Source organism: Caloenas nicobarica, chromosome 12, assembly GCF_036013445.1.
Source record: "Caloenas nicobarica isolate bCalNic1 chromosome 12, bCalNic1.hap1, whole genome shotgun sequence".
In the NCBI taxonomy this organism is placed as follows: domain Eukaryota; kingdom Metazoa; phylum Chordata; class Aves; order Columbiformes; family Columbidae; genus Caloenas; species Caloenas nicobarica.
Genome location: NC_088256.1, coordinates 8,663,191 through 8,678,679, shown reverse-complemented (window position 1 = coordinate 8,678,679; position 15,489 = coordinate 8,663,191). Strand labels below are relative to the sequence as shown.

Sequence of the window (15,489 nt, the reverse complement as noted above, 5' to 3'; positions counted from 1 at the left end):
TTTGTCTAACTTCTCAAATACTGAGAAGGCATTCTTCAAATTAGAAACTGTAACAGAGGTGCTGATGTCTGTATTAAATAATTACTGGTTTGATTTGATGTTTATAGTGTGTTAAAGCTGCGTTAATAAGATAAGCTTCCCATAATTTCCTCATGCACTTCCATGTTGTGGTATTTTAAGTGTGTTATTTTGAGATCTGAGCTAGTTTAATATAACAAATTTAATATAATGTCTTGTTTGTTGTAGAACCTAGTGAAGAATCTTCCTGAGCAGAAAGAACTCAATGCCTTAGCTGAATTAAAGGATGAATATAATGATCTTGCTGAGCCGGAACAATTCGGAGTTGTGGTATGTATTAGTGCAATAATGAACTGGAGAGTTCTACTTTGTCAAACAGATAAAACAAAGTTTTAGGTTTCAATGGGTTTGGTTAGTGTTTTGGCAAGTTCTGCAGCAGGAAGAAGTTACCATCTATTTATTGCGGAGTAATAATCTAAAAGTTCTGTAAATATGTATTAGGTGTTTTTCTGGAAGGAATTACAGTATGCAATTAAGAGCAACAGACACTTCTCTGCCAGACCAAATCTTTTGTTGCACTGTCTTGTCTTCTGTGTTTAGTAAACAATTCTGGAGAACACTGGGTTCATGTAGTTCAAGGGTTCGTAACAGAACCATTAAATCAATGGCATGGACAACTTGGTGAAATTTATTCTGCTGTTTCAAAAACTGTAAACAGTTGAATGAATGAATATGCCCACAATATTTCATGTCATGTTTTAACCTTTGGTTAAAAAAAAAAGTGTGTGCATAGATACGCATAGGTATTTTATGTGTGTATGTATACATATGTATGTATGCATGTATGTATAGAATACATATACAAACACAGAGAACCTTGCAAAACTTCTCTAGAAGAGGTGTAGCTTCATATTAGAATTGAAATTGTAGATGGTATTATGTTGCTTTTACTAGTGTTCAATGCATATATCTATTCCAAAAGTAGGGATATCGAGTGTTATAATGGCTAGAACCTGTCCCTGAATGAAACTGGAAAATTTGCAGAAATTGCCCTAATACATGCTGGTATTATAGTTAATTGTACGGTACCGAGTACTCGTCTAGGACTTGAAAGACTTTTTCTGCTTCTGGTCTTCCAAAGAGCTGATAAATCCTTAGGCAAGTTAGTTCCTGTTGTCACTTGGTCGGTTTAAAAGGTGATAATGATGAATGATAGTGTTTAGAATTTACCCCTAACTCCACAGAAGCTTGGTTTACCTGCATTAAAATGTATTAAAACAGAAATAAAGGTATCTTAAAAGGGAAGAATGAAACCAGCTTTTTACTAAAAAGCTCTGTTTATTCTGTTACTGCCAAGGTTTGTGTGCTTTGCCCAGGCTGGCACAGAAGCGTACAGTTTTTGAGAACTGGGGTAACTATGTCTGACCACTTATGCAGATAAGATGTGCTGGCTGTTTGTTTTGCAGATAAAATTATTTCCCCCGTTTCACCTCTGTGTAGAAGGTGTTATGAGAGAGATTCATTAATGTCTCCAACTTCACTAATCACCTAGTCTGAAATTTTGGCAAGGCATAGGACAGACAGGATCAAGCTTTGCATTTTGCACTAATTTGGGTCGTGGTTGACTAATGGCCTTTTTATTTTGGATATATGCTAATATGCTGCTGGAAATGAAAGACTGAAAATGAATTTAAGGTGTAATTATTATAAATATCAAAAGGTTGATCCAAGGAAGTTTTTGTAAAGTAAAGAAAACCTGCAAAAAATATGCCTGTTTCATTCTTTGCCACAAATTCAGCTTCGTCTTACTTGGATGTGTATGAATTTCAGAAGTGAAAGAATGTAACTGATACTCTAGTTTAACTGTTTGTATATGAATTGGCTGCACGATGGGTATAAACGACAGTGCAAAACCCAAGTTTTGTCATTAAACGTGAAGTACTAAGATATTACAAAACTTAAGTATATGAGAACACTTGGAGAATATTTTTGTTCTCATATACGGAAGATTGTTTACCTCCAATTCAGAAGAGCACAGGTTAGAAGGAGTAGTTCTTTTGCTTTGTCTTGGTGTAGTGGTAAAACAGAAGCATTTAATGAAGTTGCCAATATACAAGTAGTGTGTATTAAATATGCGTAGATAGTAAGTGTTAGTACACGTTTTACCAGAGTTTGAATTCAGGTCAATTTGTGTTTTACTGATAGATATCTGAAAACCACTTGAACTGAGATGAGTAGCATTAGGTTTTTCCTGCTGTTGGATAGCTGCTTGTTTGCTTTTATTATCAGATGTCTTATCTGTTAGGTCCAATTCTTAATCTTTTTTCTGCATTCTTTTTATATAGTAGAATGATTTGTTTATTTTTTGTAATATTTCATTCGGATTCTGCTGTCACTTTATTTCCCAGAAAATTATGAAACTATCAAAGTCACTTGGGAAACTGTCATCTCTGTTGGTTGTCTTACATACCTGGGGATCATGCATTTATCTGACCTATAATTACTACTGGATTGAAAACAAATGGTCCTTATTTTTTCACTTAGTTGTAACTGAAAAAAATAATTAAAATATCCTAATTTTCTAACAGTACCTATACAATCATGATCACTCTTTCGTTGATTGATTCTTTTGAGGAATGAGAGACTACAAAAAGCTGAGAAGGAATTTTAAAGAGTTTAATGAAACATGAATTAAAAAAACCTGCTTAATCAAACATCTCCAAATGGTGATGTTTGCCTCAAGAAGGGACTAAGTTTCCTGAAGCTTGTTTGCTTATTCAACTTCACCATCTGGTTTAATAAGAAAATATTACATTTCCTTATGGGTAGTGATTCTGTCTTATTGTAGTTAGCGGATGCTAAAAATAATATTACTAAAATGTGGAGTTTGTTTCCAGTTTTGATTTAATTGAACAATCCATTAATGTGGAAGAAATGCGGCTGAATGTAAGCTCCTCACCTGACTGGAGTCCTTTTTTGCTGTGTGTCGAATGAATTTCAGAGTTTTGCGTTAATAATAATCTTAACCTTGATGTTAAGAAGAATGCGTTTAGGGATAGAAGAAGACAGAAAGACTATGTTAAATGATATTTAAAATGTGTACCTTTTTTGTATAAATTTAGGCAAGTTAATAATTAAAATATGTTAATTGGATAATCACTGTGCCCATCAAATTTAATAAAGGTCAAATAAGTAGTTTAAAATTTGTGTAGAAAAACCATACTTAGTAAAGTATTAACGTATTAGAAGAGACCGATTAACTTAATATTCATCTGATATGTAAATGAAAATGAGAATTTCATTTTAATGTAGATGAAATGCCAAAATCAATGATATATTCCAATTAGTTATTGGAACTGGTTTTGAAGTTCAAAACTGGGATCAAAAAAGGCAATGCAACTTCATTAAAATAAAAGATTGCATTGATGTTGAAGTAGAGCGAGAAAAACAGATTAACTGGATCAGTGGTATGACATTACGTGAGCTAGGCAGAATGTTCTCTCATTTTTAAATGCAAAATTTGTGTTGAAGAGTTAATTTTTTTTTATGTCATGGGAACAGCTGCAACTTCAATAAGGATACTTGCTTTGAATTTCAGTGCCAGTTGAGCAGTTTATGTATTATTCTCATCTGTGCTATAAGGTGTGAGTATCAACCATTTCATGTCAACTCAGAGGACAGGCTAAAAAACCAAAATCTTTTGCAGAGTTAGTGGGATTTGAACTTGGAGAACTTTATCCACTTTACCACCGAGTGTGAGTTCTTAAGTCAAGAAGAATATTACCAGTTTTAAAAAGATCATCCCACCATTGTGTGGCGGAAGTTTTAAGCCTTTAGTGAACCAACAAAACAAGTGACTGGAACTGACCAAACAATTCCCTTTCTGTGTGTGTTCTGGAAAAGTGGGAGAGTTTTTTTTACTGGTTTCTAGTGAATGCAAAGTTTCCTACAGCTGTGAAGAACTGGGTTATCAGCAATTTCCTTGTTAATGCAAGAGAATAAGTTTCACTGGGTGGCTGTAGTTGTAGACACTTGCAGGTTCTGTGACCCTTTTTGCTGTATAACCAGGATTAACTATCCTGAACACTCTTTGCTGGGTGATAGATGAGGTGGGAAGAATTGTACAAGTTTATTGCACCTGCATTGGTTTAGAGTCTCTCATTCATTTTAATTGAATTGATTTGCCACTTGTTTTGCCTCATTGTGTTTTCTAGACCTGCTGAAGAATTAATATTTCTAGAAAATTGCTAGCAAATAAAAGGCAACTGTTTATTATACTCTCGATAAGATGCTCAGTGAGTTATCTGAGTAAGTTGACAGATTTGTATAGGAATTTCAGCTTTTTTCCTTAGGAAGTGAGGCAAATTTAATTGTGCTTTCTGCCTCTTTCTCCAATAACCTTTGATCCTAGTTTTAATACTGGGCTTGAGAATTGAATGCTAATAATAAAGAAGAAAGAATGGAATAAAGAACTTTATTAGGTAGAAAATTCAGACAAGGACCTTTATGAAAGCCCAGAAGGGGAGATAATGACATGCAGTCCAGTGCTCACAGTTAGCTAGAAAAGAAATATCCATTTTCTTGCTGGTTTAACTGCTTGTGGTGAAAGCTACTGCTTGCTGTTATATGCACTTATTTGAAAGTGCTGTTTCTTATATGCCTTTGACACTAATTTTGTATAATTAGAAAAAAATTGACCTTTTTCTCAAGTGAATATAATCTTTGCACCTTACCTATAGTCACAAGATTTCTTTAAGTTCAATATATTTATCAGCCATTGAATACGTCTATTTAGAAACATGCATATCAAAGAGAAACCAGGGCAGGGTGGGGAAGGATGAAATAAAACAGCATTTGTGATCTTCTATTGATAAAGAACATAATGTATAGAAAAATGTTCTGAATTCTAAGGAAACAACCCACTTGAAACAGCCCTTATGAAGTTGTCAAGGTACTTTAAAAATATTATGCAGATCAGCACATGAAATTAAAACTTACGACTGGTTTGGTAGTCAAACGGCCTTGCAAAACAAATAAATGGTCAGTGTTCCATGACACTTCACAACATTAAAAAAGAAGGAAAATACAAATTGGCTGAGAAGTTGTAAAGCATTATTCTTCACAAGTGTTTAAGTCATACTGTTCTGTTCACTTATGCATGTTTTGTTGCACTGTGTTTTACAGGATCTAAAGCTTTTCTCAACTTTTGCAGTGCGATTTTAAGTAAAATCAGTAGTTGGAGATTGTTCTACAGAAGTTAAAGCAAATTATGTGATTAATTTCCATCAGCTGCAGCTCAGTGAAGGGAGATCCTTTCAAGGCAGATGTTTTCAGTACGATATTTCTGAAATACAGAATGATTAGAAGAATAATATTTGAAGTCTTTCCATGATATCGGCTTATAGAGGCTCACAGAGAAATTTGTGACAATGGAGATGTATAAAAAAAGATCGCAAGTTATGCTGAAACACTTCTTTTCTGATCCTTTCCTTCTCCTTGTCCCAGTCTGATCATATGAGTTTTTTGAGACCATCTGGAGTGCCTTTACATTTATGTTCAATTTAGTAAGAATTCATCATTATTCAGGCCACCCAAATCTTTCCTGAAAAATTATTACTGCTGTTTCTGGTAGCTGTCTGTAGTAGATAACACTAGTAGAAAAACTGTGGTTCCTCAAGGAGCCAAGGTAAAGCTTTGGGCAATAGGGACATGAACATGTAAAAATCTGTCTGTTGTGATAGCCAAGATCTGTGATTTGACACATAACAAAGCTTTTCTTTCAGGGGAACAAAGTGCTTCAGGAACACCACTGATAGTGAATACATTGGGGGAGAAAATCTTTCTGTATTCTGCTAATTAAAATTAGGAGGTAGATTTGGAAGGTAATCATTCTTGCATTTAAATGAAAATTTTTAAGTGGATTAAAAATTTTCAGAGCATATTTTTATCGGAAATTTAAATATGTCATGTGACTTACAGACTGCTGCTAAGAAGGAGGAAATATTAGTGATTGTTTGTGCAAAACAGGAAAGACACAAACATATTTTGGTAGCTAGTCTAATGAAATTGGCTGATCTTCAGTTCTTCTTAACTGGTGGATCTGGCTTTGCTGGGAGGAAGGGTTTTGACACTGTGCTTTTATTGCCAGCAAGTTTGCAATTCATAAGTTAATTGGTTTGGTACCACAAAGCACCCTCTTATTTTCAAGATGTCCCTTCACAGATTGATTTCTTTATTGATTTTATTCCAGGCAAAATGTATGGTTTGGGGAAAAATACTCGTAGGCAGGTACGGATTCCTGGAAATAAAAGACAGGCAATGAAAACATCCAGAAACTGTAGTTTTGCTGGCTGCACAATATTGGTTTCTTAATGTATTCTATTTGGCGTAAATAAGTTTTTTTTTTTTTAATTGTTCTGATTTAATGTGTCTTATTTTTTAGATGAGTTCAGTGAAAATGTTGCGGTCACGTCTCAATGGGATCCTTTTCAGGCTTATGTTTGAAGAGCACATAAACAATATCAAACCTGACATTATGGCGGTTACACTGGCTTGTGAAGAGCTGAAGAAGAGTGAAAGCTTTAGTAAGCTTTTAGAGCTAGTGCTGTTCCTTGGAAACTACATGAACTCTGGCTCCAGAAATGCACAGTCTCTTGGTTTTAACATCAGTTTCCTTTGCAAGGTAAGTTGAAGCTATAAAACTTGTGAGGGTAGATTCATTCAACTCATGAGACATTCGAGAGTACCCTAAGGAGGGAAAAACATTCAATTAATGTAGTTTTCTGGCTGCACCTCCTTTCTTAAAAATAGATAAACTAATACAGAGTAAACACTTGTAGGACAGTCCCTGCTATAGCTGGCTTTCTCAGTGCAACGGTAAATGAAGGCAGTTGTTTAATTCTGAACCTGTGCTGACTCTTTCTGGAGTGCACAAGTAGAACAGCTTCCTCCATCTGAATTTGTTTGGCTGTCATTGTGTCGAGAGAATATACATAGAGCTCTGAATATGTGAAATAGCTCTAGCTACTCGTCTGTCTTCTCGTGTTGTACCCAACTATCCCTCAAGCACTGTCACAGAAATCAGTATTTGGGATTCAAGATATGGACATTGTTATCCTAGGTTTAACTTCAGTTGTGGTGGCCGAGTATGGGATGCGACGAGAACTTCAGAAGCTGTAACAGTCAGAATTTAATGTGTGGTGCTTGTTTGTTCATATGGTAAAATGTGTGTAAGGCATCGATCTGAACTTGACCATCTCTCATTTTGTAAAGTACCTTTGAAAGAATCTTTACAGTAACGTGATGCAACATTTATAAACATCTTAAAAAAATAAAGTTATCATTAGTCTTGCAGAGGAAATTTTCAGTTATTTTTTGTTTGGTTTAGTTAGAGTGTCCAGGTTTCAAGTCCCTTTTTTGGGCACTGTGAAGAAGTCTGTTCTGTAACTCAAGGAGAATTAACCTTTTGGGGAAAACAATATTTCAAATACACAGTAAGTCTGATCTGACGTATTTCAGTAGAGGAAGACTCTGCTTGCTGTAGTTTAATACAAAGATGTTGCTAACTTCTGGTAAAATTAAAAACCATCACCTGAGAAATACTTTCATTCTTTAATAGCTTTTTTTAAAGAGAGGCCAAGTTGAAGGATTTTTGTCAGAAATCTAGTGCTGGATTTTCTTTTTGGTAGTAGTGGAATCTAAAAGAGATTAATGTTTTAAGCAGAAAACTATTTGTTAATCGGGGGAGGGGAAATGATGAATGTGTGTGAATGGTACTCTAGCATGGTGTAGATTTGAAAAGTATTCTTGCACTCCAGGTGATAGATTTATGAATTGCTGTCAATGCAAATCCCACAGATGTTGACACCGCTCACGTAGATTGACATATCCTGCAAATTGTTCTCTACTGACCTGAATAATTGCTGAAGCATAGCTATCTGTGCTTATTGCTAGATTCCATTTAAAATAAGAGAGACAAAAATCTATGACTATTTAATTCAACTTTGTCCTCAGAACCAAAATCTTTTTCCCAAGGTAGGTATTTCTGAGGGAAATGCTCAGGAAGAGTCCGTCCCCCACCCCCGACCCTGTGAGACTAGAGGATAGACTAAAACATTCTCCCTAATAAAATGTTGACTGCGCTGTTGCATTAAGGTACTAGGTATATTTTGTTATAAGTTGATGTCTAAAAATAAAATCATGACAAAGACAGTGGTGTTTGTTGGAGCAAAAAAGGTCTCACCAAAATCTAGACATGGAATTGTATCATTAATAGCTTTTTTTATTTTCTTTTTTTTTGGGCAAGCTGTCAACAAGGTAGAACACCCATCTGTGTGTACGCATTTCTTTGTGCAGAATACACATGGAGTGGTTTTAATAGTGAGGTGTCATAACATGATGAATTAACTTTTCAATAAAACCTATTTTTTTAATCATCCTTGAACAATCTTAAAATTAATTGTCTGTTTAGTAGGTATATCACTTATGCTATATGATCTGAAAAAAATAAAAGAAAAAAGGCAGGTATTGATGTGGGATAAATGTTTGTTTTTGTAAAATAAATGTTCTTAAAACAGAGCTGGTCATTTCGTAGACAGAATTTTGTTACTGTGTAACAACCGTTATTAAACCGTAATAAAGAGAGCATGATTCAAACCTGTCTGGTCATAGCTAAAAAGCTGATGCCTGTATAGTAATTGCAAATCCTTAAATACAGATTATCCTTCTGCATGTTATACTGCAGTGTATGATGTTATTGAAGAAAGAAATGATTTGTAAACAACCTTTGGCAGAAGACAGAGAACTTAATTTTGTTCAAATAAGAGAGATCGACATTAGAATTCATGTGCTGTATTGGGGCTGGCAGACAATAGCAGCTGCTCTGAATGCACTAGAGCATTCACGATTGCCTGAGTGTTAAGTGCTCACTGAAAATATAAATATGGGAGAACAAGTAGTAAAGTTCAGGGAGGCTGCTGTAGTAATTCACTAAGGGTAAATCTTTTTACCAGTTGTTGTGTTTGATTAATGTGTACAAATGATCCAACTGCTATACGGAACCCTATTGCAGCAATTACTGTCTCGTATCGAGGACAGGAGAACCCTCGGAGTTCTGCCAGTCAGAAACCGAATTGACAGAGAAGAGGTTTGCTTCAGGCAGATGTTGGGTACAACTCCTGTTCGTTTTGTGGTGAATTAATGTAAAGACAAAGCTTTCATAGTGTTCTGGCTGAATCAATGTGTGTTTTATGTAATACGTAATATTATGTGACTTCTTGTTCAAATAGTGTAAACAGGACAAGACAAGCTGTTTATCTGACTAGTGTGCACTTATTGTCTACCAGCCACCTTTCTGTTGAGGTGGGAATGATTTCTGGGATATGAAAAATTATATAATCTCATAAAAATCAATAGAAAGCTTTTTTTTAATAGTTTTAATAATCAAATGACAGTCTAGTGGTAGTTATAACTTTTTTTTCCCCTTACATTATCTATAACTTTTAATGCTCACACTTGAAAACCTAATTGAGAAGTACCTGTAAAAAAAAAAAAAAAAAAAAATCTGGAAGTAGATTTTGGTATGATTTTCATGTTTTAAATGCTTTACCAATAGACTATATGTATTGGAAGATTTTTGTTATATTGATGTTATTTCTGAGCTGCAGACGTAAACATCATAATATCATACTCTATATATTAGTTGATTTGAATGGGTGCACTGTATTATGCTTTGTGTATTTTAGTCTTTAATCCTTTCCCAAACAATGAATCTGATAGTATTGATCACTCAAATTGGTGCTTTAGCATTCAGCTGGAAGCTGCTTTCTGAAGCCTACACTGATCTAGTGATTTTTTTTTTTTTTAACTGCATGTGTTATTCCCAAATTCTGTCTCTCAGATAAAGGCAGCCCATAGAAGCAAAACCTGTATTTGAAAATTCTAATACCATAGTATTGGTGTCTTTATAAATAAATAAATTTGGAATACCTTAAGTCTACACCTTCTAAAGGTGTAACCCTTTGTACAGTCCACCTTTTCCTTTGCAAAGGGGATATCTTTTGCACTGGCTTATGTCCATACATAGCTACAGCCCTGAGGCTGGAACTATTTTTTAAGTCTATGAAATGGATGTAGTTTTTCCTTTTTGCTCCTATACAAACCCACAATATCACTTGGAATTTAGAACCCGTAGAATATTTCATTGAAGTATGAGTTTCTGATTCAGTTGCCTGTTAATATGTATTTAAGAGCCACCACATTAAAAAAAAAAGTTCTCATCACTATTTACTGTAAATCACAGCTGCAATTATCATCTGTGAAAGCAATGAGTAAAAGTACATGGAAGGAAGAGAAGGGGGAAATATATTGATTTCCCATGTTTTGTTCTTAGTGTGCTAACATAAGACATTTCTTTAGTTGAAAAGACATTGACTAAACGTCAGGTGCCTAAGGTTTTTGTAGTCTTTGTATCAGAAACTAGATACTTAGTCTTGATTTTCTGTTTATTAACCTTTTAAAGTAACAGAGGCCGTAAGTGTATTTGGTTTGTAAGTCTAACATCTTAAACTTGCCCTCTTCCAGACCTCTTGCTTTTAAAGGAACAATTTAGCTTTATGCTGAAGGGCAATAATAGCATTGTAATCTTGATGTTGCCCTTAACACGGTGATATTGTGATGTGCTGCATTCAAAGTGCTGCACTTGGGACAGGCTTAAACTGCAGCAAAGGAGTTGTCTTGAGAGCGGGAAGCAACTCTGCAGAAAACCTGGAGTCTTAGTGGCAAAAAGGAGGCAGTGGTGTGTGTGCCCTGGCAGCATCCTGGGCTTCGGCGATGGGGGCATAGGCAGGACATCACAGGTAGTGACTTGTTTTTGCCCTTAACTCAGAATTTTCTGGGTTGTATACGGAGCACGGTGTTCAATATTCTCTACAAAAAAATCTTTTTTTGTTGATAAACTTGAGTGGAGATTCACCAAGCTGGTCAGGGGCTGGAGCACTGAGGAAAGGCTGACGGAACTGGGCTTGTCCAGTCCAGAGAAACAAAGGTTTTGGGGGGGAACCTGTAGCAACCTTCTGATACCAAACAAATTGCTGAAAAGCTTGGCCTCACCTTTACAGTCAAGTGTACAGCAGTAGAATGAGAGATGGGGATCATAAATTGAAAGTAGGGACAGTTTAACTGGATATGAGAAAAACAAAATTCACTTTCTTCACAGGTGACTTTTTAATTCATAATACCTAGAGTTGTCTTTTCCATAAAGTAAAAAATGTTAAATTCTACCCAAGAATAAAAAGAAAGAGAAGACAAGAAAATTAGTCTGAACACAAATATACTCTGTGAATACAGATAGTGTAAAGACACAGCCATGCTGTGGTTAGTGTTGCGGTTTCTATCTTTCACTTCTATTTTTATATTTAAATACTATCTACTAAACTATAGTCAAGAAACACCTATCTTCCTTACATTCTCACTATATTAGTATGCTTAGAACTTGATTTTTAAGATATATATTTCGATTATAAAGATCAAACAAAGCTAAATGTTACTTGTCGTATCTCAGCTATTGAAAATATGGATGAATGTAGCTGTTTCTTGATTGGGTCAGGGAAGTGAATTTGACACAGTTGTTTAAGATCTGAATGGCTATTTACTACTGGTTTATAACAACTCAGCAGGTGCTAATATTAACTCTTGTTAATATGATGCTACTGTTGGTGACAAAACATGTTTCGGTTGTAATCTGAAGGCAAAATAATTTTGTCCATTTAGAAAAAAATGCTTTATCCACTCTGATGTCAGAGAGATCAAAGACTGAAAATCCCACAGTTCTTGTTCACAGACAAATTGAAATGCAATTTCTTTTTACCATGCAGATGTTTAGCCACTAAATCTACTTTTTTTTTTTTCCAAGTTGGAAAAACTTCTATGTACGTAACAAATTAAAACCTTTTAACTGCATACCATTACCAAGCATTGTTTAGTCTTTAATCACCGAATCAGTATGAATTAAATTGCATTCTTAATTGCCTAAATACCTTATATTTTTAAAAGCCTGTTTTTCGACTACAATCATTTATTCTTAACAGGGTAATCCTTAAAGCTGAAAGGCCTGTATTAAATTGAACATCGATGGCAAGCCTGTCATGAGGATTATAGAATTAGAACTTCTAGTGATTTAGAGAATGAGAAAACAAATGGGAGATTTTACACACACATTTATGTATTCTTCTTAAATAAATCCTTAATTTCATTTGTTGTGTATGTTGTAGCTTACTTCTGTACAAGAACTGTACTAGATGAGTTAGGAAAATGCGGTTAAAAAAATATTTACAGATATACTTGTAATACTAGTTCTGTATAGAAAGTGAAGTACACTTGTCTCGAACTCTTGCATGCACCTACTCTCTCTGTTGTAAAGAAGGGGTAATCTCTACTTCTACTAAATCCTCAATCAACTCATACAGTCATTCTTTATATCTGCATAAAACCAGAGAAACTAAATTTGGACTTAAATTCATTTTCTCATTCTCTTACATTCATGATGTTTCTTTTCATGTACATGTGTAACCTGCCGTGGGATTTAGCCACAAGTATTTATGTTTACTTGGAAATATGCCACTACCCCTGTATTTTAACAGTTATTTCAGAATTACTTTATAATAAACTGCTGTAACAGGTTAATGGAGAGGAGAGGATCTCTTCACCTTCAAGAAGACTAGATTATTTCAGACCACTAAAAATTGCCTCTGCAGTTGAGAGAATAGTGAAAATATGCAATTACCTATTTCTTCACACTGTGCACAATTTTCATGCAGCTTTTCATAAATAAAACTGGATGTATTGAATTTCCTTTACTGATGATTAGGATATATTTGTTTTTCTATTGTCATTTTGTATTCCAGTTAGGCAGGGTGCATTTATTTCATGTGTCTGTACAGAACTTGATTGGAAGTCTTTAGGATAAAGCAGCACAGTTTAGATTTTGCTTCAGCTAAAAATTGTGGATTTATGACAAGGAGTTTCTTTAACTTGACTGGTAAAAGAGCAAATTCTGACTTTTAGCACACTGCCCAGCTATGCAGCTTTTCAGAGGAATTCCTTTAGAAATCTGGCAGGGGGGCATACAAGGAACACACTAAATTCTGTTCTGTTTAATCTCTGTTCACAGCTATTTTTTTGTTTCGTTTTGTCACAGTGAGCACTCTGAGCTGGCATTGCTAAAATCTCAGAATTTTATGGATGTTCTTCAGGTTTTGTTCTCAGCATAATTAGCTATTCTTTAAAAAATATGGCACAGAGATAGGTTCCCTTAATAGTTTTAAATTATAAAGAACTGCAGAAACTTAATTTTTAAAACGGTTTGTTTCATTTGCAGGCAACCAGTGTAGGTAAATTTTCGCTAATGAGTTTAAATCTACAATATTCACTTTATTTAAGCATTTTACTAAAAAAATGGTGTGTTTTTTCTCTTTTTTCCTCCTATGTTCACTTTTTAGATTCGAGATACTAAATCATCAGACCAGAAAACAACCTTATTGCATTTTCTGGCAGAAATCTGTGAGGAGAATTACCGGGATATCTTAAAATTTCCAGATGAATTGCAGCATGTTGAGAGTGCAAGTAAAGGTAAGCAAATGATAAAACACCTGATGGTAATAGCTGTTTGCTTTGACATTAAATGCTTACAACATTTCATTTGAGATTGTAGGATTATGTAACCTGTAAACATTGATAATTCACATGGTGGATTTTGCTTTTCTGGTATTTATTGACCTGAGAAAAAAGTGAGGAAGGGGAAAAACAGTAATAAAATAACTTATTCTCAAGTAGTTTGTGGAAATAATGCAGCATATTTCAGTGAAGGACTTGCAAAATCACATGTCAGAAGTTGTCTAGCCAGCATAATGATGATGTTTCATTTACCGTTGAGCCTTTGAAGTCTTGTTGCTTGAGAGTGAACACTTGTGTATGCGTGTGTGTGCAGGCACAGTATGTTTCTCATTTTCACACTTGATTTAACACCTGAATGCAAAATAACAAAAAGCTTTCTGGAGTTACTGGACTGTATATGAAATATATAGTTTAATTATACTATACAGTCAACAGTTAATACTGATTTTTATTTTTGGACAGTCACCAGTATAGCCTGGTGAATCTGATGGAAAACTTAATTTGTTCATTGTTACTTATCTTTTTCTGTGGAATACACTGTGCTGCTTGGCACCCTTGTTGCCCAAACGAAGGCTGTGTGATAGTGGTTGATGAAGACAATGCGAACAGTTTTATTTTGACTGGGCATTACTGACTCATCGGAAGATAAATACTTAGGGGAGCACAAGAATATGAAGGGAAAGAGAGGGGTCAAGAAGTTGGATACATGTTTCCAATAGCTCTATCCAGGTTTTCTCTTCCAAATTTTTTTCTCCCTTTTTTTTTTTTTTTTTTTTTCGGTGTTATCAGTCAGTGTCTCTTTTCAGTGCAGTGGTTAGCTGTTAGACAGTTACTTTTTTAATTAGGCCATCATTTGCTTTCAGTTTTTGTTCTATCTTAAAGTTCATTGTAGGGAGAGCAGAACTCTCGTTTCCCCAAGGACTTGGAGAGTAGTTCATCAATCAGCCTAACTTGGCTATTGTTTCTTCTCCAGCTTATTCACAGATTTGTGTGATTGTCTTTGTCATACAATTTTTTTTTGCTGTTTCTCGAACTTCAGAAGTACCTTTCCGTGTCGTTTTTTTTTTCTGCAGGTACACTAAGCTTTATTTGTATTGATGAAATGTCTCCATGCTTCACTTTCCTCTTTGCTGATGAATACATCATTGGCATGAATGCCTATTGACAAAATGGAACTGATCTATATAGGGTTGAGGATGGTGTTGTGTTTTAAGGCAGTATAGAGACCGAAGAGATTTTATATATATATATATGTATATGTATATGTATGTATGTAAATAAAGGTGCATGCTTAAAGAGTGTACAGCTGGCTACTTATGTGTGAGTACTACTATGGATATCACACAGAGAATTTTTACGATTACTATTGCTTCTGTTTGCTGTCAGTGTTTGTTCCCAGCCTCTGATATGGAGTCACACAATTTTCTCAAACTTACCCCGTAAGTGTCACTATGATAGAGTAACATATTGATTAATTTTATTTATGCAAATAGCAATTTGTCATCTGATGGAAATTCCAGAAATGTTTTCTACCACTCGACAGTTCTTTTCTGGAAGTGATTTTTTTGGTTTAATCTTTTTCATCCTGAATCTCTTGTTAAATTCTTTACAAAGCCTTGTGGTTTACCAGGCACATTTGATCAGCTTTTGTTAATTGTCTCTTGTGGCTAACACTTAACCTTGCAGCTTTGAGATTTTTATGGTTTGATTCAAAGCCTCTGATGTTCTGTAAGTTGACTCGAGGAGTTAAACCAAAAGAGTTAGTTAAGTTTAGTTAAGCTACAGCATCCAAAAGAGAGA

The 15,489-nt window shown here is 34.8% G+C and overlaps 1 protein-coding gene across 4 annotated transcripts in view; it reads left to right on the top strand.

The window, feature by feature from the left end:
- The window catches only part of DIAPH2 (diaphanous related formin 2), a 211,122-nt gene that overhangs the window by 81,267 nt on the left and 114,366 nt on the right, over positions 1–15,489 (top strand). For all 4 annotated transcript variants that reach the window (XM_065643073.1, XM_065643071.1, XM_065643074.1 and 1 more), the window contains 3 exons: positions 247–348; positions 6,461–6,700; positions 13,515–13,644. In XM_065643073.1, the coding sequence (XP_065499145.1) occupies positions 247–348; positions 6,461–6,700; positions 13,515–13,644 (472 nt within the window). The remainder of the gene's footprint in view (positions 1–246; positions 349–6,460; positions 6,701–13,514; positions 13,645–15,489) is intronic.